The sequence below is a fragment of the Myotis myotis genome, unplaced genomic scaffold (genome assembly GCF_014108235.1).
Source record: "Myotis myotis isolate mMyoMyo1 unplaced genomic scaffold, mMyoMyo1.p scaffold_m19_p_1, whole genome shotgun sequence".
Taxonomy (NCBI): Eukaryota; Metazoa; Chordata; class Mammalia; order Chiroptera; family Vespertilionidae; genus Myotis; species Myotis myotis.
The window spans coordinates 204790580-204818140 of NW_023416313.1; the positions used below are offsets into that span (position 1 = coordinate 204790580).

Sequence of the window (27561 nt, forward strand, 5' to 3'; positions counted from 1 at the left end):
CAGGGGCGCTGAAAATGGTGGCGTTTTCCGGCAGATCGAGGGTGCCCTCTGGCGTGGCGAGACTGCCAGTGACAGAGGCTCTGCGGGTCGGAGCTGGGAGGGTTGGGGCTGGGGCCGGGGCTGGGGAGAAGGGGCTTGGAGAGAGGCAGAGCGATGCGAGCCGGACCCTCGGGGAATAGCCTCCCTCTCGGCCCGGCCCCGGCGTGCGCACAAGTGCACCTCTCCCTCCCCCGAGCCCTGCGCTGCAGCCGCGCTCGCAGAAATGTCCTCCAGATGTTCGTGGCCTCCCTCCCGCCTGGGGTTCCGCGGGGAACTGCGTCAGCGAGCGCAAAGTCAGCAGTTGGCAGGAGCCCATTTCCCAGATGGGTGAGGGGAATTTTCCTCTCCGCTTTCCTTCTCCTCCTCAACCTGAGCTTCTAGGTATGTCCCCAGGAGAGAATCCGCACAGGACTAGCCCCTGAATGGAATCACTTTCTTAGAAATCAGTGTTGCTCCCTGCCACCCACACCCACCTCACCCCAGCCTTCCAGGGCCCTTCCAGCCAGGCCTGGTTCCTGCTCCTGGCTCCTAGGTTACTAACCAAAAGGGGATGTTCACCCCTCCCCGGGAAAGCGGTGGATCCTTTCACAATTGAAGAAATTAAGGCACAAAGAGATTTTTTAAAAATATATTTTTATTGATTTCAGAGAGGAAGGGAGAGGGAGAGGGAGATAGAAACATCAATGATGAGAGAGAATCATTGATTGGCTGCCTCCTGCAAGCCCCCAACAGGGGATCAAGCCCACAACCTGGGCACATGCCCTTGACTGGAATCGAACCTGGGACCCTTCAGTCCACAGGCCGACGCTCGATCCACTGAGTCAAACCAGCCAGGGCCACAGAGAGATTTTTAAAAGGCCACACTGCTGTCCAGCCGGTGTGGCTCAGTGGCTGAGCGTGGACCCAGGAACCAAGAGGTTCTGGTCAGGGCACATGCTCTGCTTGCCCAGTAGGGGTGCGAGCAGGAGGCAGCCGATCAGCGATGTTCCTCTCTCATGGATGTTTCTATCTCTCTATCCCTCTCCCGTCCTCTCTCTCTAAAAATCAATAAAAACACATTTACAAGTAAAATAAAATAAAAGGCCATACTGCTTATGAGTGCTGGAGGTGATATTTTAATAGGGGCTTTCTGGTTTGCGTGGGCATTATTGTCATTTGCATAACAAATGAGGAAACCTAGGTGTAGAAAGCTTAAAAATAACTTGTCTAAGGTCATATAGCCTGTATGTATCACCACTGACATTTAGGCTGAGGAGCCTATTGCAGGTCTATGAATATAACTATGCCTCTGAAATTCAGCCAGCCTTGGAAAAAATGATTTTCTCTCATCATTGAGGTCTCTCTCTCTCTCTCTCTCTCTCTCTCTCTCTCTCTCTCCCTTCCTCTCTGAAATCAATAAAAAAATATTTTAAAAAAATCTAATATTCTCACTGAGAATCAGAGTTAGTAAGTGAAAGGTTTTAGGGATAATCTCTAAGAGTAATTACAGGGGAAAAAACTGAGTCCAGAGAGACTCTGCCTGGCTACCCAGGTAGTTATCAGCAGAGCTAGCATGAGACCTCAATTCTTCTGACATCCAGGTAATGCTGTTGCTGTCACAACCCTACCCAATAAACATACGGATGAATGATTGAACTGAGTAACTTACTGGGTATTTAGTTTTAGGGTTACTACTCACACTTCCAAGTCTTTGCTTAGTGGCCATCTAGGCCTTACCCCCAGTGTGATTTTGGAGACACTGCTCACTTTCACAGCCATGAGCCCATCACCTGGGAGTCCCAGATGACCAGGGCCAGGGACACAGCCAGTAGTATTGACTTGGTATCTTATATGGGGAGTCAATGAAAACTCAACTTACTTGCCCCGTTAGGCTGGTGAAGGGGTTCAGAACAGGCCTCCTTAAGATGTGCCACTTTGACATGTGAATTATTTTGAGCTGAAGACAATGGAGTCCCTGGGGGCTCATGATAAACTTTTACTTCTCCCTTAAAGACTTTAAATTAGAGGCCTTACCATAATAAGAGTTATCACCAGAAATAACTTTTTTGAAAAATATATATTTTTATTGATTTCAGAGAGGAAGGGAGAGGGAGGGAGGGAGGAAGGGAGGGAGAGGAAATGAGAGAGAGAGAGAGAGAGAGAGAGAGAGAGAGAATGATGAAAAGCACAAAAGAAAGAAACATCAATGATGAGAGAGAATAATGATTGGCTGCCTCCTGCACGCCCCCTACTGGGGATCGAGCCCGAAACACCAGCATGTGCCCTTGACCAGAATTGAACCGGACCCTTAAGTCCACAGGCCGATGCTCTATCCACTGAACCAACCAGCTAGGGCCAGAAATAACTTTTTGTATCTATAGCTCTGTTTATCTATAGCGCCAGGCAAACCTCTAATTACTGAACATCTGTTCTTCTACTCCTGCAATGATATTCATCCCCTCTGATGCCCCAAGGTGTCTTATTTCATCCTTAGCTCAGAATGTCACATGTACCTCTTTTCCCCTTTTTGTCTCTGACTTCTCATTATATGGGATCTCTGACTCATATATATGGGGTTCCCATATTTATGTAATTAAATTTTGTTTTTTTCTCTTGTTAGTCTGTCTCCTATCGATTTGATTATTAAACCAGCCAAAAGAACTCAGAGGGTAAAGGAAAGCTTCTTCCGCCCTCGCACTGGGAATTTGAGGGATATCTTCCTTTACGGGCCTAGGAGGATGGCTGGCACTCAGTAATAAGGGCTGAAGAAAAATACTCCAGTAAGATACGGTGCCAGAAAGGCGCCTAGCTCTGCTGCTTAATGATTTCCCTCCAGCCGTCTCTTTGCACATCTTCAATTGTGGAATCATTGAATATTGCTGCTGCTTACTTTATGTTGTTGGAAGGATTATTTGACTTTTGCAAGTTATTACTACTAGGGGTTTTGATGTGTTGGTTCCGCCTCTCTGTGACGTTTTTGAAGACAGAGATTATGTATATTGCATTTTCCGTTATAAACCATTTATTAACACCTGATCCTTGTAGCCCGTTTCCTCATCTGTGCAATGGAGATAATGCAACATATCTTGCTTCCCATACAAGGTTGCTATGCCCTTCACAGGAGCTAATAACTGTGAAGGTCCTCTGTGCATTGTAAAGAGCTATATAAATGGGAGGGATCAGAATAATCGCTACTATTAGTAGTGGTGCTTTGCAATGAATAACTTACGTATTTAAAAAAGGGCAAATGTTTTCCCACTGTCCCACAGGAGCAGCCTTAGCGGAATGTGATACCTGGCGGTTTCTTCCGGATGTCAAGCAAGGCGTTTAGGAAATATTTAAGTTGGAGGATGGTACAGAGAATCCAGGAGTAATGCCTCGACCCTTTAAATTTCGGGACGGAAGGGCGGAGCCATCGTCAGGGACGCCAAGGGGCCGCTAGGTTTCCAGGAAGTGACGTCAGGCGGCCGCGGAGATGGAGGACGTGCTGGACCTGGGCGAGGAGCGGCGCCGCGGCCCGGCCACCTCCGTGAGGACTGTGGCGGGGGCGGGAGGCGGGTTGGGGCCAGAATTTGGCGGGTGGGGAGGGACGGCTCCGCGGGCCCGGCTCCCGGCGGCGCCTCGTGCGGCCGGTCCCAGCGGCCGGAGCCGCGCTGCGGAGGCGGAGGCGGAGAGGAGGCGGTGGCTTCGCGCGCCCCGCCCCCGGGCCGCGGGGGGCTCAGCCTGGGGTTCGCTTTCTTTAAAATCCTCAAGAAGTGGGAAACCGCCCCCGCCGTCCTCCGGGCTCAGTGGAAACTTGCCCCGTTCTCCTTGGCTTTCTGGAGCCCCAGGGGCGAACTTCCCTGGAAAGGACGGCTCTGCGGGTGACCCGAGGCGCCCGGCCAGGGTCGTCCTTGCGCCCATTCTAGAGCTTTCCCGTCGGACTCTCCTTATGGCAGACTTACATAAAACCCGCACTGTCTCATACGTGGGAGGCAGGGCTGGGCTTTTTCTTTTTTTTTGGCCCGTAGCCCCGGGGAGCAGTTTTATAGTTAAGGAAAGCAAGACTCAGATTTATAACGTTGAGTGCTGGGGCCCAGAGGTCAGATGGAGTCTAAAGCTGTTGCGAGGGTCTAAAAAAAGCTAACCTCTCCGAACCTTGGGCTCCTCGTCTCAGAACGATGTTGCTGTCTGCCCTAAGGAGTTGCAGTGAAGACGGAATAGGATTGTGCGTGGGAAAGCCTTAGCACAGTGCCTGGCGATTGCTAAGTTATTAGAAGACGTTCGCTGCCGCTCTTCTGCAGCTGCGATTCACCCAGTCTCGAGGGTCAGTAACAAACCAAGCTGGATTCAAGACTCAAGTTCAGCGATTTTTTGTTTTAACTCCATTCACACCCCCCTCCAAGCCTTTTTACCTTTAGAATAGTCAAGAGTACATTTAGTAAAAGATTGAGCCACCGGGCAGAGCTTTAGCCTGCGCTGTGGACTGTGGAATCTCTTAAATGTTATTTTGTTTTTTAATACCCTGGTAGCATCTGCTGTCCTCCAAGGCACTGGATAGGAGCACCTCCCTAAGGGAGAGCTGAAGCATACGAACAAATAGTTCTAGGACAGTGGTTCTCAACCTTCCTAATGCCGCGACCCTTTAATACAGTTCCTCATGTTGTGGTGACCCCCAACCATAAAATTATTTTTGTTGCTACTTCATAACTGTAATTTTGTTACTGTTATGAATCGTCATGTAAATATCTGATATGCAGGATGTATTTTCATTGTTACAAATGGAACATAATTAAAGCATAGTGATTAATCACAAAAACAATATGTAATTCTATATGTGTTTCCCGATGGTCTTAGGCGACCCCTGTGAAAGGGTCGTTCGACCCCCAAAGGGGTCGCGACCCACAGGTTGAGAACCACTGTTCTAGGACGAAGCAGGTTGCTTGATTGACCAAGGAAAAAATGAGGAAAAAAATGCCTTGGGGAAAAAAATGAGCTGCTTATTATCAGGAAGATTGTTTCCATCATCTCTGAAACCTAAATGATTGATTAAAATTTGAAATGGCCCGGCTGGTGTAGCTCAGTGGTTGAGCATTGACATAGGAACTATGAAGTCATGGTTCAATTCCCAGTCAGGGCACATGCCTGGGTTTCAGGCTCAATCCCTAGTGGGGGGGGGGGGGGGTGTGCAGGAGGCAACCTATCAATGATTATCTCTTATCATTGATGTTTCTTTCTCTTTCTCTCTTCCTCTCTGAAATCAATAAAAATATATTAAAAACAAAATTTGAAATGTAAACACTCTGTAAGAGTTTTTATGCAGCTCCCATGTACCCCTTCTCAATTTGTCGGTACAGATAGTTCTTAGGGTATCATAAAACTGAGATTCCAGCATGGTGTAGTGGAAAGAACTCAGAATTTGAAGACAAGAAGATTTTGCTTTGAGATTTATGTCTGCCACTTAATTGCCTTTCTGGGCATTGATTTCCTCATTTGTAAAATGATATTAATCCCAGTACCTGTTATTCTGAGATCAAATGAAACTATATCAAGTGAGGTCTGAAAGTATTTCTATCAATGCTATTTTGTCTTTTAAAAGCCAACAAATGGCGCTAGTGGGTTTAGTTCAGTGGATAGAGCGTCGGCCTAAAGACTTCATGAAGGGTCCCAGGTTTGATTTGGTCAAGGGCACATGCCCGGGTTTCAGGCTCCATCCCCAGTAGGGAGAGTGCAGGAGGCAGCCGATCAATGATTCTGTCATCATTGATGTTTCTCTCTCTCCCCCCCTCTCCCTTCCTCTCTGAAATTAATAAAAATAGATTTTTTTAAAAAGCCAACAAATGAATAGATAAATATTTTAGTACCCATTGGTCTGCCTAAATAAAGTTTTGTTGATGTGTTGTGAAGCATTTGAGATATAGAGCCTCCCCTGCAGGAGGACTTTGGGGAAAACCTGCAGAAGGTTCATTTGATGACTCAGAATGTGAAGTGTTCTGATTTCCAAAGCTGATGTCTCAACATGCTTGTAGGAGATTTTCTTTCAGGTTGTAAACGGAAATCCAATTTAGTTTACACGTTAAAGCAGACGCTACCTGTATTTCTCTTTTGGCAGTTCCCATGGAATTTAGGAATTCTCTCTCAAAAACTTTTTTTTGATACTGTTCTCACGTCAAGCTGCAGCTTTGAAAGTAGGTCTTCCTAAAATCCTGCATGAACATGGGAGCCTTTACCATACTCTTCCTTAAACTGGCATGAGGTCCCTGCCCATTCCAGAGGAATTTCTAGTTTCATTTTCTTTGGGTAGAAATGATCTATGGTAGTTAAATGAAAACCTATGATCATTAACCCATGAATTTCCTATTCTTCTACCAAAGAGAACTGACCTTAGTTGCTTTTAGGGTTTGGAGCATTTGCTAAGAATATATTCAGATTACTTCACCATGTATTCATAAATCCAGGTCTTGCTTACCTTCCCAGAACTCTTGTCCTCATAGCTGCTCAAAGATGTTTGGGTCAGCAGTGCCCCTCATTTCTTCTTATAGGAGGCCAAGATGGGTCGCCGAGCTCAACAGGAGTCAGCTCAAGCCGAGAATCCCCTCAGTGGCAAGAATTCTTCGATTCTGACTGGAGAGGTGGGTGTTAAAAAATCTGAGGAAATGCTACAAATTAGTATTCCATATTTCTTCTCTTTAATTCCAACTCTTCTCCTATCTAGATTTGGGAATTCCCTTCCTGGGCATTTGTCATCTGAGTTAGAAATGAAAAAGAAACACTTTATCTTCGATGCTGGAATAGTTTCGGTGCATTGCTTTCTATTCTCAAGGAAGAACTTTGTAAAGTTAGCTGAAGCAAGGGACTGGGAAGTTTCAAAATCTAGTTGAAATCCAGGTTGTTATTTCTACTGAATGAAGGCCAGTGACGCATGCTGGTGACACCAAGTTAGATTACACACCTGGACATCTCACGGGGACCTGCACTTCCTACAGTGTCAGGCAGGAAGGGGATCAGTACTGGCCTTATTTTCCTGGAAACTTTTCCTCTGAGTAGCCCAGACTTATGGGAATTTATCCGGTTTCCTTGTAGAGGGTGGGTAATCCTGATGAGCAATTCTTTTAATGCCAGGGTACTATTTTCGGCAGCTTCACCTTCGTTTGTCTGTTTGAAAAAACGTTGCCCTTTTCAAGAATCTGCTTCAGGGTAATCCCCTCTGTCAGTCAGCTCTTCTCCAAGTTGAGGTGGGGCTCCTTCCTCTCAGTTTCCATAGAATATCTCACATTATATGCTAATTTTTGTTTTACGTGTCTGTCAGCCCCGCTAGACTTTGAGTTCTCTGACAGCAGGAAACCTGGCTTCTCCGTTGTCTGGCTCCTGGGCCCATAGTAGGTTGAGAGTAGATGAGGGGATGTCACTGATAGAAATGTGGGTACAGAGAATCATTTCTCTACTCTAGGATACCAACCATGCCAGCGCAGAAAAGCTGGCAGCTGACCCTTGGCCTCATTGCCTGAAAACAGTAGGGGAGTGTGAGTTGGGGGGGATTGTGGGAACTGGAGGCCAATGCCCCTTCTAAAGGGGTAACCACTACATAGCCAGAGCTGACTGATGCTGTGGGGAACACAGGCCCAGTGTTGCCAGATCCTCTGACTTCGCAAGAGATGTTGGCAGTCTAAACTTGTATATGAAAGCAACAATTTTTAGAGGTTAGTAATTAATATAAAAATTATGGCCTAGAGTAGGCCTGAAGGTTGTTAGTATGTGACCTTTGGCCATAGCACCCCCATTATAGTGCTTATTACATTGTAGTCTAACATTTTACAAGTCTGGCTCCCTCATGAAATGTGAGCTTCTGGGAGACAAGGGTGTGTCTTACCATTGTACATCTTTGTTATCACAGTGTCTGTCACAGAACAGGTATGCATTTGACATTGCAAAGGATGAGGGGATGAAGTGCATAGTGTGTGATGGGGGAGCTTAGAAGCTGAGTAATACTGTTATAGGGCCAGGGGTTGGCAGATAGTGGAACATTGGAGGCACGGTTATGGGTGTGGTTGTATAATATAAAAAGACAGTGAAAGAAGGCATACCAGCCCCAACCTGGATCTCAAGAAGCTTGAACTGTAGTAAGGTACATCTTTAAAGAGAAAAGGGGCAAACAGATGATTGGATTAATGGAAATCTATTCTTGGCCTCTGGCCACTTTAGAATATAGTTCTAGGAGGATCCATCGCAATGACAGATGACTTATTCATTTATTCAGCAAATATTTATTGAAGCTTTCTGTGTGCAGGCACCATTTTAGGACTTGGCATATTTCAGTGAACAAAAGAGACAAGGTTCCCTGCCATAACAGAACTTATATTCTTGTGATTATTGGCAGTTAGGAAGACTGACTACGGGTCTACTTAATTGTGAAGGAGGTTACAGCCTGTAGTGGTCAGGTGAGCGAGCCCGTGATGGGCCAGGATGTCCTGGAATGACCTATGGCCTTGAAGCCCGATGTGGCCCCCATACCAAATGGGCTCCTCAGCTGGGGTCAGTAAGCACTGTTCCTCTACCCACCCCCTTCCCCTTGGCTTCCAGCAAGAGTCAGTTCTGTGAGCACATAACTCCAGAGTCACAGACTCTGATGAACCTTGTAGGGTTTCAGCCTTTCTGGAATACTTGCTTATTTCCTTTTTTTTTTTTTTTTAAACTATGAGCGTTAGCATTTTTCTGGGAGAACATGATGAAAAGTCATTCTCATCTTTGTCTAATGGGTGTATCTGACAGCGAAATGCCTGTCAGAATTCCAGGATTCCTTCTCTCCCTGGGTTAATTGAGGTTCAAAGCAGTGTGGGCAGCCCCCCCCCCCCCCCCCCCCGGGGCCAGATGCTCACTGTGCTGTGTGGGACTTTTTGGCTGTTTCTTTCTAAAATTAGATCCTAAGACTTGTGTGTGTGCCCATTTACATTCCGAGTGTATTACTTGATATATTTATTTTTGTCCTCTCGCTGACTATATTCTATGATGAAGCTATTCATGAAACTGTAACTGTGGTACCTGGGCTTGTCAGACATATTGGAGTTACTTTAGGGTTAAGTAGGAAAGTAGTTCAAACAAGTTACCTTAAAGCGAGATGGCAGAGTTGGGAGCGCTGGCGAAGGAAGCAGAGAAGGGGTCCACTGGAAGAGAGAGAGCACAGGACTTGGCATCAGAAGACCAGGGCTTGTGACAGCTCTGCTAATTAATTGCCTGGATCTTGAACTAGTCCACTAATCTCTCTAATCCTCCATTTTATTATCTGTCAAATAGTGGTAACAATACTACCAGGTTGCTGTGGGGATTAAGTGAAATATGCAATTAAAAGCACTTTAATAACGGAGAAGCCTGGCACAAGTGTTCATTCATGCAGTAAACTAGTGAACAAGTAAGTATTTGGACAGTGCTCTGCTGTTTTTAGTAACGAAGAGGATGTAAGCTTGGGTCTCTGCTAGAACTGTTTGGAAAGGCTCTTCAAGGCTGCTCCTCATGTAACCACAGGTTGACCAGTAGGGATCCCAAGCAGTTTTTGTGCTTTCTGGGTGCAGTGGACATTCCTTACACGAGTGGACAACAGCACAGGTCTTGGGGTCATGCAGGAGGGTCATTCCGGCCTGGGCTCAAATCCTGGCTCTGCCGCACATTAGTTCTATGACTCCGACCGAGGGGATAAACGGGGATATTAATATTACATACTCCGTAAGGGTGGCTAGAGAGAAAAAATGAGGTCATAGACGTAAAGCTCTTAATACAATCTGGGACATAAGTGCCCAATATATTGCTAACCATTATTTTTCTAGACTTTTCTCCTTTTTAGTTTGCCTTAACCATCTCTACAAAGGTTGAAAACTGGTGGTCTTCAGGCTGAATTTCACCTATAGTCATGTCTTGTTTGATGTGGGCAGAGTTTAATTTTTTTTCTTTTTATTTGGTTGTTATCGTTTATAAATTAGGAAACTTCATGTGAAAATCTAAATTTTGGGCTTCTTTCTAAAATCAGAAGTGTTGGCATGGTGGGAGTGCTGGGCTGGCATTCCCACAAGGCTGGAGCTGGCTGGAGCTGGTAACAGTGCTCGCGTACATGCGACCTGCCCTCTCCATTTCGCCACTTGGCCACTTGTTACTGTAATACACCTGGTCAGATTTACTCACATTTGGTCTGCCTGGCTTCTACTTCCATTTGAGTTTCAAACTCCTGCTTTTTTAGGGTGGATTGATTTTCAGGTGTCCTTGTGTGTCTGTTAGTGTTGAATTTGGCTACATCCATCAGAAACTCAACCCCAGTGCTTGAATCAAACAGGCATGATTTTTCTCGCAGCAAGAAGCCCAGAGGAGGGCAGGGCAGGGCAGGGCTGGTGCGGTCTTGCATGACCCTTTCCCCTTCTAGTTTCTAGCTCTGCCATCTGGAGCTTGGGACCTATTCTCATGGTAGCAGAATGGCTGGTTGTTCCCTGGGATCAGAGCTGCAGTCTGGAGAGGAAGAGAAAGGATAGTTGAAGCGTTCAAGGTGAATGCCAACCAAGTGTGTCCCTTCTTTCTTTCTAGGAAAACAGTAGCCAGAGACCTCACCAAGTGGACTTCTAGTTACATGTTATTGGTCAGAACTGTGTCTTACAACCACCTTATTTTGCAAGGGAGTGTTCAACTGGGCATGTGGCCACACCCATAACATTGGGGTGTGTTTTTTTTGTTAGAGAGGAGAGGAGAGGAGAATAGAATGGCTGTTGGGTTGGCAATTTGCACTGACATGTGTTTTTTAAAAAAGTAGAATTTATGCAAAGTTGTGTGTGTGGTTTTTTTTTAAAGATTTTAAAAAATAGATTTTTAAAGGGAGAGGAAGGAAGAGAAAGAGAGAGAAACTTTGATGTGAGAGTGAAGCATCAATCAGCTGCCTCCCATATGCCCCCCATGAGGGATTGATTGAACCTGCAACCTGGGCATATGCCCTGACCTGGAATTGAACCGGCAACTTCGGTGCATGGGATGACGCCCAGCCAACTGAGTCACACTGGCCAGGGCTTTTTTTTTTTTTTTTTTTTTTTTTAATATATTTTTATTGACTTCAGAGAAGAAGGGAGAGGGAGGGAGAGATGGAAAGATCAATGATGAGAGAGAATCATTGATCGGCTGCCTCCTGCATGCCCTCTACTGGGGATTGAGCCCACAACCCGGGCATGTGCCCTTGACTGGAATCAGACCTGGGACCCTTCAGTCTGCAGGCTGATACTCTATCCCAGGAGTCCTCAAACTTTTTAAACAGGGGGCCAGTTCACTGTCCCTCAGACCGTTGGAGGGCTGGACTATAGCTTAAAAAAAAAACTATGAACGAATTCCTATGCACACAGCACATATCTTATTTTGAAGTAAAAAAACCAAAACGGGAACAAATACAATATTTGTATTTGCATGTGGCCCGTGGGCCGTAGTTTGAGGACCCCTGCTCTATCCACTGAGCCAAACCGGCTAGGGCTTTTTTTTTTTTTTTTTTTTTTTAATGTAGCCTTGGGTATGAAAGGGAAGAATTATTTTTTAGTAGTAAAAACAAAACAAAACAAAAAATCAACCCACATCTCTCTCTAGTTTTTTTAATTTAAATTTGTGTAGTGTTCGGTGAAAAATTGTAAGCCCTGAAGTTCCAGGAAATGTTGATAGAATTGCCTGCCACTCTCTTCTAGTTATTTCTAACACCTGGAGGCTTTTCGCTTACAGGGTATGTGTGGCTCAGTCCTCCCTCTCTCAAAGAAGAGGGAAGGTCTCTGTTTGGTCATTTGGTAAATTTCAAGGAACTTAACTATTTCATTGTACTGATTGATCAGAACGATGATCTCTTCCAATAGTTTTATTCTTACTCACTCAGAGTTGATTAGAATTGTGAATATTTCTTTCAGGTTGTCCTGAAGATGAAATTAGGTAATGCACATACAGTGCTTAGCATCATATCCAGCACACTGGAACCTCTTAAGAAATGGCAAATCCTAAAAAAGTTTATGACTGCACTCTTCTGGTGTTTGGCTTTTTTTGGCCACCTGTCACAAATCAGGCTTGGATCACTAGATGCATATTTCAGTTAGCAATTCCAGTTGGCATTGCAGTCATTGGGAATTGTACTGGAAGATGGTTCCAGGATGATCTTCACTTGTCTACAGCACATAACTTTCTCTGGGGAGACCAGCTGTGCTAATTGAGCTGGGTTTGATTTCTCTGCTTGAACTTTCACGTCCTATCAATTCAAATGCTGCTGCTCTTATACAGCTCCTTCAAGAAAAGACCCAACACTTTCTACCATAAAGTTACACTATCATACCCGGAGGTTGGAGAAAAGTAATCTTGGGCAAAACATCACCAGGGTTGGCCTGTCTTTTAGGTGAGCACGTCTCTCTTGGGTCTAGATCTCTCTGTGACTTATCTTTTATTTTGCAGATGGTCCTTTCAATAATAAAGCAATTTTAGCAGACATTGGAACAGTTGCTACCTCTCTGTTAATTACCTGCAGTATCCTATTTAAGCTCCATGGTAGCTCATGAAGTAAACACTATTATTATCTGATTTTTAGCTATGAGACTTCGAGATGTTGGGTGACTTGTCCAGAGTCCTTCAGCTTATCTCTGACTCTAGTTTAGTTTCTCTGACTCCGGCTAGGTACTTACCCACCACCTAACCTCCTACCTCCTTGCTAGGTATAGACACAGACCTCCCAGTAGAGAAAGACTTTTGGAGAGAGTGGAGAGACTTTGGGTTTCTCTCTCTCTCTCTCTCTCTCTCTCTCTCTCTCTCTCTCTCTCTCTCTCTCTCTCTCTCGGAATCTTTTTGGAGAGGGAGTAAGTTCTCACTTGATCACTCTTATTCATCCACTTGTCTAGAGAAGTGTTTGAGTCACAGCTGTTCCCTTTCTCTCCCCTGATCCCTCGGTGCTCCTCCAAGGACTCAGACTGAAAGTTAGCCAGATTCTCTCGAAGGAATCTCAAAAATGCTGCTGGGCTCATGTTCCCAAATTAGGCCAATTTCCTCATCCCCCAGCAGCTTCACTCAGCTGGAGCTCCTTTGGCGCTTGGCATTACGTCTCTTGCCCTCCGCCCATTCCCTGACGGGTCTGCCAGCGCGGCAGTTATTTTCAGCCCAATAGGGTTATCTGCTGACCCTTTTTGGTGACATTTTTCTTCTTTCTCACAAAAATAACTTTCCTGATTGGTCACATTTTTCAGCCTTTTTCATAGTCCCTCTCCAATGGGCTGGATTAAATGATGCTTCTGATAACGTCTTCGAAGAGGGATGCAGGGAATTCGATGTGGAACTGCTCATGAGGAATGTGTTTTCCACACTTCATATTTATGTCGTGCTTTGCATGCTTCAGTTTTGAACTCTCCCTTGGGATGGACATAAGCGCATCACTGACCCATCCCTGGGGCCCATCACTGTGTGGGAGGGAATGTCATCTTAGGGTAGAGCCTGCATTTAGAAAGCGCGCTTCAAGATTCTCCTCCAGCGCTGGCTCCGGCTCTGTCGTTCTCCCAGTACAACTCGCTTCCACAGCTTATGCCTCATTTTACTACCCGTGAAGCGGAGAATCGCTCTGGCTGGCTTCCTACAAGTCCCGGGTGAACGGCGGTGCAGGGACGAGCTTTGAGGTTCTCTTCCTCACCTTTAGGAGGGTTAAATGAGAAATGCATGTAAGGAGTTTGGTGCAGTGCACCATTACGTCAGCTATTGTTATTATTGACACAACCCGAGAAGTAGAATAGATGATCATTTTGTCTTTAATCCCAGTTCTGTCATTTACTAGGCATGAACCCTGGGCAAGTTACTTAACCACTCTAAGCCTGTTTCCTCATCTGTTGAATGGAGATGGTATTAGTAGCTATCTCATAGGGTTGTTGGAAGATAAATAAGAGTATATATAAAGCTCTTAAGATAGTGCCTGTAACATGCTATTATTATTATTATTATCATTATCATTCTTATCTGTGTCACATGAGAATTAGAAAGTATTATCAGTTTATCTTCAAATGCAGTTCTATTCAAGATACAGAGAAATTCTTATTTCATGGAACTCTCTGAGTCGTAGGACAAAGAAACATTTGAATAAGGCATCCTTTAGGTGAGAATTTTTGTGCTGCTTGAGACCCGCTTCATTTGTCTCCTCTAGTAGCATCTCTGCCTATGCCACTGACTAGTTATTTGCCAATACCTTCCCATAGAACAATCCTTAATTGTTTACTTACATCATTTTGTTGTTCTGGGGGTTTATGGGTAGAAATTGAGAAGGGTGGCAGTGACCTTGGTGACCTCTGTGACCATGTAGAGTAGAGTAGAGTAGAGTAGAAGGTAACATCCATTTAGCCATTCATTCATTCACTTATGAAACTTGATTGGGAGCTTTCAGTGTGCCAGGCATTGTGCTTGGCATCCCTGTACTTTCAGGGAAGCAGTCAGAGAGGGGTCTGTGTGTGCCTGGCACAGCACCACATCACAGGCAGGTTCTCAGTAAATATTATGAAAGAATTCATTGAATACATTATGATGTACATGCACTCATCACCAAATGTAAAAGGCCTCTCGACCTTTTCCTCTCCTATTGAGCTTTTTCTGTTTCTTTTTTTCTCCCTTTTCTCTTTTTTTCTGTGTCTCTTCCTGTTTTTTTATTCTTCACCAGTGATAACAAAGAACTCAATCCCCCATACTTCTTTTCCCCCATCCTGTTGTATATATTTTTATTGATATATTTATAAGTAGAATTTTATTTATTCATTCATTCACTCATTTATCCTATATAATATACACGTTCCAACATAAAAATTAATAATATAACTCTAGGCACACAAATTATAGTACTTAAGTAGTGTCAGAGTGGGAACACAGAAGGAGCAATAACCCTGTCTGGGACTTCAGGAAAGCTTCCTAAAGGAGGGGCCGCTGAGGTGGTCTGAAATGAGTGGGTAGGAATTTGCTAATGAGAGGGAAGAACAGAGGAAAAGCCTGTTTCAGGGCCTGCACTGTACAGGGGCCTGGTGTTTTCAGGGCATGGTAAACAATTTCACGTATCAGGACATAGGCCTTGTCTTCTAAGTGGAGGAATTTGGGGTTATTTTGTATGTTGTAGAGAGCCCACAAATATTTTAGGGCAGAAATTACATTGTTGACTTTGTTGTCTAAGAAGATAAATCTGACAGCTATGTGGAAGATGGTCTGGAGTGGGGAGAGTGTTCCCAAGGAGACCAGTGTGAGGTGGTTGGGGCAGTCCTTCTGAGAGATGATGGGGCATGAACTCCAGGCATTCCCAGATCAGTTTTACAGTTTTGGGCATCTATATACCACTTGTATTATTTATTAACATTTTTGTTTAACTCAACTCCCATTTTATAGTTAAATACATTTATTTAAAAAATTTTTATCAATGAAATTACAATTAATGATAGTAATATTTTTCCTAATTCACACTAAAATACATGCATGGCTGTTTTCAAAAGGCTCATCCATGTACCACCAGTCATCTTGCTTGCACCGGTGGCATTTGAACCTGATTTGGGGAAACAATAAACTGAAGCCTGGCAGAGGGGTAAAGAGGAGAGGTCAGAGCCACTTTTAAGGGGAGATGGATAATGTGGTATTAGATTTGCTGTCTGGAGTTGACCCCATTGTAGCTAAAAGGACTGAATAGGTAATGATGTTTTTGAGGCTGAGAATTTAAGATCAGGAGTGGGGGAGTAAGAAGAGACAATTTCAATTTTGGGCATGTTGAATTTGAGTTACCTTTAGGGTTTTCAATGAGGTCTGTCAAGTACGTAAACAGATTTGGTCTGGAGCTTCAGAGAGGAAGTTGAAAAACTAGTGAAAACAGATGTGGGAGTCAGCAGGTATGCTTGGATGTCTAAGAAGAGCATATAGGGAGAACTTCTGATCTTTTGGGTGGTACACAGACACCTTCATGATCTTCAGGTGCAAATGTGTGAGGTTTTAAGCAGAGAAGAGATGTCAGATTTGCATTTTAGAAGGAGCACTTTGGCAATAATTGGCCAAGGATGGGTCCAGATTTTGTGAGTCCTGAAACTTACATAACTTAGAGGCTTTTTTTCAAGAAAAATAATTCAAAATTATGAAAGAAAATATTTATAATGAGGAGAGAAATCACAGCTAAGTTACTAGAGGCTTGAATATTCAGGTGCTTACATAGAAATGCCTCCTGATTGAGACCTAGATTCCCCTTCCTATCTAGAACTCTGTAACTTCCAGGGGCCCAGGCAGGTATGGAGTGTAGATTAGAGGAAGGCGAGACTAGCAGAGGGAGATCAGGTAGGACCCAGAGGAGAGAAGGTAGAACAGGAGCTTGTTAAGCTTTAATTTGCATTTGTGTGCATTTTCCCCAACACCCCTCAGCAGGCTGGGTATTGACAGAGTGGAGGCATATGGTTGGCTCGATCCAGGTTTGGGGGTTTCTTGGACAAATGTGGTAAAAGGACAAGGAAGTGAGGCATGACACGATGGACCTTGGAGCGGGGTTGATAGAGAAGTAGTTCCAAAATGTAGTTGAACCAAAATGTAGTTCTGAGAAAAGGAGGGAAGGAAGGGACTAGATATTTCAGAGATAAAGCAGTTCCAGGTTAAAGCAACTTTGAAAAGTAGGTGTTTAAAGGGTTAGGAAACTCTGAGGCAAAGCATTAGATGACGTGTTCATGTGACCTTTGACTTCGAGTGATAGGATGATTGTGAAGCAGGAATGCCCCAGTTGTTGATCAATCTGTACTCAGGTAATTGTCAGTGACCGGAAAGGGAGGTGATGTAGCTGAACGGTATAAGTTTCAAAGAAAGTGTTCTGTAATAATGGGGAAGAGTAATGGTGTAGAGCAGCGGTTGCCACCCTTTCGGACCTCACAGACCACCAGTGGCGGCCGCTGGTGTAGAGGAACTTTGAGAGGTGAGGCAGGAACATTATCTTGGGACTCTGGTTTTTAATATATATATGATAGATAGATATAGATATAGATATAGATATAGATATAGATATAGATATAGATATAGATATAGATCTATCTATCTATCTATCTATCTATCTATCTATATCTATATTAGAGAGGAAGAGAGAGGGAGAGAGAGGTAGAAACATCAGTGATGAGAGAGAGAATCATCGATCAGCTGCCTTCCGCACACCCACATGGGGGGATCAAGCCCGCGACTCGGGCACAAGCCATGACTGGGAATTGAATCTCGAATTCCTGGTTCATAGGTCGTCGCTCAACCACTGGCCCTCACCTGCTGGGCAGGACTCTGGTTTTAAAGAGTAAGAAGGCTGTATTTGAGAGAACTTAAGAGAAATGAAGTCCACAGGGGAAAGCCAGCCAGGTTTTAGGGAGGTAGGAGATGGTAAGAGTGCCGTGTGAATAGAGAATATCTGATCTGCTTAGCCTCATTGAAGTCATTAGCTGGGCTAGATTTCGCCTCATTATGTAGCATGTCAATAATTACTGAGAAGGAGCAGAATGAGAGTAAAATATTCTTTTAATACAGAAAGAGGGTACTAACGAATGTTAAATGTCATTGGTGATAGACTGAAACATTTCTGGTCACATGCCTTTACCCACCATAATAGAGAATTATGTCACCATGTTTAGCTGATTGCTTTTACATTCCATTTTAATCCCTTTATTGGCTTTTTAGCTTTCTGTACTGTTTTTTAAGTGGTCACCGTAGGGATTGGAATACGCACTCTTATCACTGTTGCATAGCGTTAATATTATACCACTTCACATGAAATGCGAGATCTTTGCAGCAGTACAAGTCCCATTTGTCCCCTCTCATCCTTTGTGCCAGTGATGTCATACACTTTAAAAACTAATGTTGTAAACCCCACAATATCATTTGTCATTTAGAGAAATTAAAAGAAAAAAGAGATAGTCTTGTATATTCACTCACATGTCTACCATTTCCATTGTTCTTCATTTCAGCCTGTAGAACCAGGATTAAGTACTGATCCATGCAGATGCTGTGCTGAGCACTCTGAAAATCTCATCTAGAAAGGCCTCTTAAGAGTTGGAGGGGTTGGCAGTGTCCTTTGCATGGGCAGGAAGTCTTCCTGTATAGCCTCAACTGTGTAGCAAAATTTACAGATTGACTATACCCATGCCATGCCTTTCGTGTCAGGCCATTGTCACCAGGAGCAATAGAATGGCCTTTGGCCTTTCTTGTTAGAGAAGGAGTAGGAAGAGAGTCTGAGAAATCAACCTTGGGCTTGGGCTGATAAGCTGGAAAAGAGAGCATAGCATGTTTTAACACGGGTCTATGAGGAAGTTTTTACCAACATGAGAAAACCGAGAACAACGTAGTAAGTTTTTTATTAACAAAATTTATTCAATTTAAAGAATAATTCTCACCCTGGCCAGTATGGCTCAGTTGGTTGGACATCATTCCATGCACTGAAGGGTTGCTGGTTCTATTCTTAGTCAGGGCATATGCCCAGATTGCAGGCTCAATCTCCAGTAAGGGGTGTGCAGGTGGCAGCCGATCAATGTTCCCTCTCACATTGATGTTTCTCTCTCTTCCCTCTCCCTTCCTCTCTCTCTAAAAATAAATAAATAATAAATAAAGGATCATTCTTTTTTTCCCCCCTCTAATTATAACCACAACAAATGAGTACAGAGAATGCCCTGTGCAAAACAACACAATAAAGGTTCAAGTTCAAGGTGTTCCTTTAGGCAAGGCTGTAGATTTCAGCCTCTGGTATTAGGAATTTATGCTGCAGTCCTTATTTTTGGATGAATCACTGGGTATGTGGCACAGTCCATGCTTTTAAGCAGATTGGAACAGAAGAATGGCCACTTGGCCCAGGTAGAAGTAGTGAAATGTTTGATTTCATGTGTCATGTAACTATCTAATTTCTCCCCACGATGTAGTCAGTGTCAGATGGGGTTGTACTTCTTGTCAAACCCCTTCTTAATATGGGCCACAATGTTCTTCTCTCTGTTATAGCTCTAGTAACGCCTGAGTAGCACATTCTACCAAGTCCTGTTGCATCTCCTCCAACATATCGGCATTTTTGATCACCACCTTTGCGCACATGGTTACAGTGGAGCAGGGGCTGGCCGACCTCAGCCGTCTCCTAGGGGAGGGTCTGGTGAGCCCCAGACCCCTAGGGGAGACGGCATTGCTCCCCAAAGGATCACTCTTTATCCTGGTTTATGTCCTTTCTAATCCGGTGAGATTGAGAAGGTCCCTTCTTTAATGCAATAATGATGAGAGGAAATGATGGTTTTTTAAAAAGCATTCTTTTTTTAAAATATATTTTTATTATTGATTTTTTTTTTTTTTTTTTTTTTTTTTTTACAGATAAGAAGGGACAGGGATAGAGAGTTAGAAACATCGATGAGAGAGAAACATTGATCAGCTGCCTCCTGCACACTCCCTACTGGGGATGTGCCCGCAACCAAGGTACATGCCCTTGACCGGAATGGAACCTGGGACCCTTCAGTCCACAGGCTGACGCTCTATCCACTGAACCAAATTGGTTAGGGCGAGATCAGGTTTCTTACGGCATCAAGGTGACAGCTTTCTCCTCCGCTGTCAACTTGCTCCAAGTGATTCCAGTCTGGATTTGGTTGAGGTAGCAAGTCTAGACTGTGCTTATACAAAGTCACAGGTGCCAGGCGGGCTTGCTTCTTGGAGTGCTGGGAATTCACACTCTCGACATTGTGCACATTTCTGGCTACACACATGCTGGATGGATTTTAACAAACAAAGAACTTAGGAGAATGACCAAAACATATAGGTTTTGATTAATGGTGAAAGCTGAAAGAAATGTTTATTTTGGCTGAACTGCAAACTGTATGGGGGAACAGGGCATTTCTTTATGTGTCTGGGAGGTATAGACCCAAGAAAAGGGAAGAGCTGGGTCACCCAATAGGATATAGTTGTGATTAAGAGGATGCCATCCAAGGGAGGAAAATTCAGGATGAATTTTAAGAATGATTTTTGGGGGCAGAAATCTGTTTTCTTTGAATCAGCCTCTTCAACACACTGCAGGTAGCCCTATGCCATGAGTCATCTGAAGTGGGCAGTTTGAAGACTGTATTGAGACATGGCTGAGGGGCCTTTTTGTTATAGGTTATGTGGGAATATTTGGGGACTGTGACACCACCAGAGTAACTGCCAGATGCTGTGGTTGTCCCGAGCTTCATGTTGACTTCTCAGCGAGCAGCAGAGCTGTGTTTGTCTCTTACGGAAGCTGGAATAGCTGAGAGGTGGACCCCTGGAATGAAACTCATGCAAGGCAATCCCAAATGAAAGGCCCTGCAGTGTTTTCCTAACGGAAGCTTTCCATTGTCTCAACCCTAGGCATTAAAGGTTTTTTCCTCAAAGCCTTCATTTTATTACTGTCCCTAGAGGCCTGGTGCACAAAATTTGTGCATGGGGTGGGAGGAGCAGGGTCCCTCAGCCTGGCCTGTACCCACCCTCTCACAATCCGGGATCCCTCTCACAATCTGAGACCGCTGGCTCCTAACCGCTTTCCTGCCTGCCTGCCTGCCTGCCTGCCTTCCTGATCGCCTCTAACCCCTCTGCCTGCCTGCCTGATTGCCTCTAACCACTTGCCTGCCTGCCTGATCTCCCCTAACTACTTGCCTGCCTGCCTGCCTGATCGCCCCTAACTGCCCCTGCCTCGGCCCCCACCACCACAGCTTCGTCTGGAAGGAAGTCCGGAAGTTTGTTTGGCTGTCCGGTCTAATTAGCATATTACGCTTTTATTATTATAGATTACTTCTGATACATAATATAGTAGCCACTGTTGCATTTATTAGTATTGACTCTGTGCCAGAGATTGTCTCCAGTGCTCACAGCAGATCTGTAGGGGACTCATGACATTCTCATTTTACAGATGGGGAAAGAAGGCTTAGTGAAGACATGACTAGCCCAAGGCTACACAGCTAGAAAGTGACAGTTCTAGATTTTGAACCCAGGACTGTTCCTCCTTCCCCTCCACCCTGACCTCTCCTCCCCTCCCCCACCCCACCTTTAAAACTATAGCTTTCTCCTTTTCCTTCTGGTAAACTCACTTCTCCCTTCCTAGTTTAGTCACTTGTTCTTAAAATTACTGCACTGTTAATATGAGAAGAATATCTTGTGACATTCAGTAAATTCACAACTACTTCCCCAGGGCAAAGATGGATGCTGAATTCAGCTTAGCAGTTTGGTACAGTGCTCAAGCTGTTACAGTTTATTTTGGGTATCACTCATTAATCCAGACTTTACCCTTAGCCCCTCTCTCTGCTTGCCTCACTAAAGAGATAAGGGTAAGACCAAGCTACTTTCTGGTCCTCCTATCTTACTGAACGTATCATCAGTAGATGCCGGTATCAGCATTTTGCCATATTTGCTTAAATGATCATTTATAAAGTATTTTAAAATATGCATTTGTCTTTTATATATAATTTTTTGCTGAATTATTTTGAAGCAAACATCATGACATGTCACTTAAATGATTCAGCAAATATCTCTAAAAAATAGGAGCATTTTCCTAGAAATCTATTTTTCCTCAATAGTATTAACCATTCCTTACTATCATCTGTTATCCAGTCTGGAATTTATTTTCCCCAGTTGTTTCCAAATGTCTTTTATAACTATTTTTTTTCAAACCAGAATCCAATTAAGAACCACCCCAAAGGTTTCTCTTGTCTTAGTTGAGAATAGTCCCCTACTCCACCCCCACCTTTTTAATAGTATTGACTATTTTATTTTATTTTATTATTTTATTTTTATTGATTTCAGAGAGGAAGGGAGAGGGATAGACAGATAGAAACATCAATGATGAGAATCATTACTTGACTGCCTCCTGCCTGCCCCCTACTGGGGGGCGTCAAGCCCGCAACCCAGGCATGTGCCCTTGGCTGGAATCGAACCTGGGACCCTTTATTCCACAGGTTGATGCTCTATCCACTGAGCCAAACAAGCTAGGGTGGTACTGACTTTTTAAAAAATATTTTTTGCCAGCTTTTATTTTATATTTTATCTATTTATTTGTTTTTAAGTCCTTACCCTAGGATATTTTTTCCATTGGCTTTTAGAGAGAGAGGAAGGGAGGGAAGGAGGGAGGGAGAGAGAGAGAGAGAAAGAGAAAGAGAGAGAGAGAGAGAGAGAGAGAGAGAGAGAGAGAGAGAGAGAGAGAAACATTGACATGAGAGAAACACGATTGTTTGCCTCCAGGATGTGTCCCAATCAGGGCTGGGATCGACCTGCAACCAAGGTATGTGTGCTTGACTGGGAATTATACCCGTGACCCTTCGGTCCATGGGCCAATGCTCTCACCACTAAGAAAAACTGGCCAGGGGTATGTGCTCTGACCATGGCTGGGGATCAACTTGCAACCGAGGTATGTGCCCTTGACTGGGAATTGAACACGTGACCTTCGGTCCATGGATCGACGCTCTAACCACTGAGAAAAACTGGCCAGGATGACTTTCTAGAGAGATTGGGCCAGTTGTTCTGTAGAGTCTATAGAGTTTCCCTCCTGCTGGATTTGTCTGATTCCTTCTTCCTCATCTCATTGAACTTATTTCCAGGAAGCTGGAAATCAGATAGGAAGGCTTGATTAGATTTCCTTTGAACATTTGTGACAGGAATTTTTCCTGGGTGGTGCTGTGTGCTTCATGCGGCAGCACATCAGGTCCCACTGCTAATGCTGCTACGTGTGATCACTGAGGTAGGATGACGGGTATAATTCCCAGTCGAGGACACATACCTCGGTTGCAGGTTGATCCCCGCCCTGATTGGGACACGTTCCGGAGGCAAACAATCATGTTTCTGTCATGTCGATGTTAAGGAACGTTTTCTCCCTTGCAACTGGCATTCAGCGTATGGGGTGATTTCTGGCACCAAGAAAATGTCCAGTTCCTCATCAATCTATCTTTCACCTAATGGCTTTAACATCTATTGATGATCAGCTTTCTTTCTTATACTTAAAATAGATTTTTGATTTTGATAAGTCCATTTCAGCTTGAAAGAGCTAGTTTACTCATAGGGTTTCTTAGATGGTCCATTACTTTCCATGACCTTCAATCCATGAGGGGAAACTCAGGTCTATAATGAATTAGTTGTCACACCCAGGGTTGAGGCAGAGATGGAACTGTGCACGGCCGACAGATGTGAGGACTAAACGCCAGCCCTACAGTGTCTGCATGTGTTAATAAGTGTTAGTTTCCTCTCTCATCAAGCATGTAACAACCCATATCTTCTTTCAGATTGCTGGAGAAAGGAAGGGAAACTTGTTTTTAGCCAGTAATCAGGGTTGTTAGCCAGTAATCAGGCTTGCACATGAGAGCTGTTTTGCTCCTAGAAGCTGGAAGGTGGGTAGGTGTGAAGTTGCAGTGGATCTTGCTTAACCAAATGTCTTTTCTGCTGGGAATTTATGTGTCTGCACTAGTTTTTTGAAACAGGCTGTAGTTTGGATTTGGGGCTGATTCATGTCGTGGGGTTTCTAGATCTAGGATTTGTGAGAGTTTGTAAGAAGTTTCTAAACTCAAAAGGCTCCTTTTTTGGCACTGCAGCATCTTTTCTATTTTGGCATCTTAAGAATCTGGGGGAACCATATAAAGATCAGAAACTAGTCTGGCCCTGAAGGCTCCCTCTGACTTGGTAATTCCACTTGGTTGAATCCTGGCCATTCGGATGAGACCATATAAAGAGGCCGTTTCCTGAATTTCCCGCTCTCTGCCTGTCACAGGATCCTTTTTGTAGAAAGCTGGTATTTCAGGACTGCAACCACCAGTCATGTGCTTCCCACTCTTTACTCACAGTTATTCCTGCCCCCTGTTTATTTTTGGAGGGAGCACATTTTTGCTTCTCCTCAGGAGCTATGCGGGGTCCTGCCCCCTTCTGTCCATCAGGCTGCAGACCCGGCAGACTGCTCATTTCCCACACTCGAGACGTGACTCCAGCTTTCAGGAGAGAACACGAAGGATGCACTGCCTCAGGGCTACCATCGCCATTCCTATTTCTGTCCCTCCCGGTGTTACACATTTTAAGACTCTTTTCTAAAAACAAGTTTGAGTAATGTTACCTGGCAGTAAATCTGCCAAAATTGGAAATTGTTTTCTCAGCAGATGCCTTAGGGCTGTGCCTCTGAATTTCCCAAGTAGAGCGATTTAAAGAATACACCAGCACTTTTGAATTTTAGGATCAGGCCTTCTCTTCTGGCTTTTTAAGATCATTTGAGTTCTACCCTCTCTCATCCATCCAAGTTTTTTTCTTTTTGTTCCTTCCTAACACAGGGATAGCAAACAGATTTCTTCCCAAGCCATAACTCAAACAGACTGGTTATTTCTTCCCAAGTGCTTGGCTAAGGTGGATTCTGGAACTGGTGTGTGCTCCATGAGAAAAGTGCCACAACGGTCTCAGCCTGCCTAAAGATTAAGTTTCTAGGTTCAAGGATGAAGCAAGAGTAAATTCCCTTTCTTTTAAATTCGCAGGCCATTACACAGAGAACTCAGAACACAGAGAACTCAGATACATAAGATTTGAGAAGAAATAAATCACATAGTCATGTCTTCTCTTGACCTATCTAGACCTGATGGGCAGGGGAGGGAAGGCTCCCTGGCCCAAATGGAAGGATCCGTAACTAAACGGTTACAACTTCTCACCACTGCAGGTGGACCGGGGCTCTGACATTTGCCCTGGGGAGGGCATCCAGGCCCTGTCCCTCTCTGAAGTGCCCCAGCATCTGATCTATTACCACATGGGAGGGGGGAGCACAGCAGTTCTGGCAGCTGGTCCTAAAAGGAGCAGCTTGGCCTAGGAGTAATGACTTGGCCTAGGCGTATGTCCTGTGTTTCAGATCACCCTGGGGAGAGAGCCTTGGGCTCTTTGAAACAGGGCTAAATAGGTATTTAGATGTCATCATAGCTCTGAGGGAAAGCAACCAAGCATTCAGAGGCTGAACTGTCCACCCAGGCCCTTTAAGTTATATTGCTAAAAGCCACTCATCCACCAACATTTCAAATAGATCATTTGCACCTAAGTTCAAACTCTATTGCATTGTGTTTGAGTTACATCAGCTGCATTGTAAAGTAATGGATGCTGAGGAGCTCATCATACCCCCTCCACCCCCGCCAAAAGTTTTCCCAGGGACCCCTCCAATATGATGATCAGTGGACAGCATTTGCTACAGCCTGAGTGTTATATGCTATCTTGCACCTTGTATCTAGTTGCTTCTGGAATGCTTTCTTATCTCTGCGTATCTCTCCAATGTGGGGCGAGCCCCACTTTTCCCATACAGCTACTTGGACCTTTCCTTGTCCTCAGCTCTTCTCAAGTTTGTACAAGTGTGTTTAGCCTTCAGTTACATATTACAGGTTTATTCATGTTGTCAGAGCACACAGTCTTAGTGATGCCCCAGGAGAAAGTGGCCCAATAAAAACACCAAAAGTGACAAGAAAACTGCAGAATTCGGTGGGTCCACTCCGTGGCTGAGGAGCCCTCCTCAGTTTCACCTCTGGACCCTGAATGCAGCCTCTCCATGAAAGGACACTCGCTACCTCCGTCCCCGATACCTACCTCCAGCCTCCATGTGGCCTCTTAAGTTTCAGATTAAGCGATGTCCAATTACATAGATTTCAGACAGCCTTGATGCCGTTTGAAATCTGAATTCTGCCTCACTTCAGTGTCACTGAACTGGGGCAATATTTGAGGACAGGAATGAATCCTGCTTTTTCTAACTCACCTGGTGCACATAGGACAGGCCCAGCTCCCCAGCAAGAGAACACAGTTGAACTCTGGGGAAGAGCCTTTATAACTTGGTAATAGTGGTTAGTGAAGTCTGTCTTATCCAAACAGGATATTTGTATGTGGACATAACAAGACTCAGGGCTGAGAGTATTTACAAAAGAAATTTTTATCCTTGGACTCAGGGTACTTAGTCATGAACATGAGGATTCCCCATCAGGAAAGAGACTTCTCCCACTGAATGCCCGAGGCCTAACTTGTAGACAGTGGGTTCTGTCTGCCCTCCCATCTCCCACCTGCCTCGGCGCTCTCTCCTGAGGTTGGCCAAGACTCCCACTGGGGAGCAAGGAAGACAGCTATAATCCCGCCTCATATTGTGCAGAGAATTTCTCTGTAACTCTTCCTCTCTCAGGTGACCTCAGTGAAAAGTAGCTTACAGTTTTGCAACATATCCCAAATCATGAAGTCTGGTCATTAGTGGAAAGAAAACCAAACACAAAACCTTTGATTTTGGGACAGAGAAACAGCAATCAGACTATTAATCCCCAGAGGGAAAATAGGGGAGGGAGGGGGTAAGGGGAAGAGATCAACCAAAGGACTTGTATGCATGCATATAAGCCAAACCAATGGACATGGACAACAGGGGAATGAGAGCATCAGTGTGGGGGAGGATGGGGGTTAATGGGGCGGGGGAGGGGGGCGGGCGGAGAATGAGGACACATTTGTAATTCCTTAACTAATAAAGAATTTAAAGATAAAAAAAAAACAAAATTAAAACAAAACCTTTGATTTTGGAACTAGTTGTCGAATTCTATTGGATGTGGAGGAGTGATTGTTATGTGGTGATCTTTTTGTTTTTGTCAATGTAAGAATTCCAGGCCTGTAGAGAATTTTTATAAGAATTTATTTGAGCCAAACCGATGACAGTTGCCAGGAAGCAAGATCTCAGATGCTCCAGAGAATAACAGTTATGCAGTTTCTTTTATACATGTAGAGTTAAGGAGGGAATGTAAGGAAGATTACATGAAGGTGGGAGAAAGCAGGTTACAGGATAGTTGAAAAGAGGGTTAGGTTAGCCTTTGAGTGGTCAGAAAACAGGATTACTTCTGGCACTTCATGACCTGCCCAGGTAGGAATTTAATCAATGCACCCTGTGAGGTTACTTTCTGTTAGTTTATTATAGCGCCCCCTTTCGCCCACATTTTGAAGCTGCTGTCCTAATTTAGCTTCTGGTACCATTTTGCAGTGGAAATAATAAGAGAAAATGTGTCTTTGTATTGTTACCTCTAGGTGGGAAGGATTTCACTCATCCTCCCAATAGCCATGGCTTCCTTGGGTTTGTAGTTAAAAAGGATAAAGCGATCATTTTGGTTTTTTAAACTTTAGGAAATTTTATTAACTATATGATATCCATCATTAGTCAAAGTGACAGCTAAGGCCAGATTTAAAAGGGTCCTTTCCTCCGCCCCAACTTTTTAAATTTTAAAACAAAGCCACTGTGTGACCAAACAAAACACGTGGATGCAAGTTTGAGACCTTTAAACTCAAGAATTCACATTATCACAAAATGGTTCTAATCTTGGGTGATGAAATATAGGTGTTATTTGCAAAAGCACATAGATGGTTTAAAGGCAAATTGGTGTAAAAACATCTTGCTGCAGTTCAGTTCAGTTCTTAACATTTAAGTGTCCCCAACACAGTGCCTTACCAATGGTAAGAGCTCAGCAAGACAAGGTTCTTGGTCTCTGCTTATACACAGCTTTGGCTGGCATGGTTCGGGTGATTCTGATTCCAGCTGGTCCTTGTAGTTCCAGTCTCAGCGCGGTCTGAACAGCCTAACCTCTGAGCCTC

General features: G+C 44.2%; 1 protein-coding gene and 1 pseudogene across 3 annotated transcripts in view; one reads left to right on the forward strand and one right to left on the reverse strand.

The window, feature by feature from the left end:
* The first annotated feature begins 3446 nt into the window (after nucleotides 1–3446).
* IFT43 (intraflagellar transport 43) overlaps nucleotides 3447–27561 on the forward strand; it is a 71454-nt gene continuing 47339 nt past the window's right edge. For 2 of the 3 annotated variants that reach the window (XM_036313806.1, XM_036313815.1), the window contains exons 1-2: nucleotides 3447–3547; nucleotides 6540–6629. In XM_036313806.1, coding sequence (XP_036169699.1) covers nucleotides 3494–3547; nucleotides 6540–6629 — 144 coding nt within the window. In that variant the 5' untranslated portion in view covers nucleotides 3447–3493. The remainder of the gene's footprint in view (nucleotides 3548–6539; nucleotides 6630–27561) is intronic. The other variant, XM_036313823.1, reaches the window with a different exon arrangement.
* On the reverse strand, nucleotides 18793–19062 carry LOC118678139 (annotated as a pseudogene).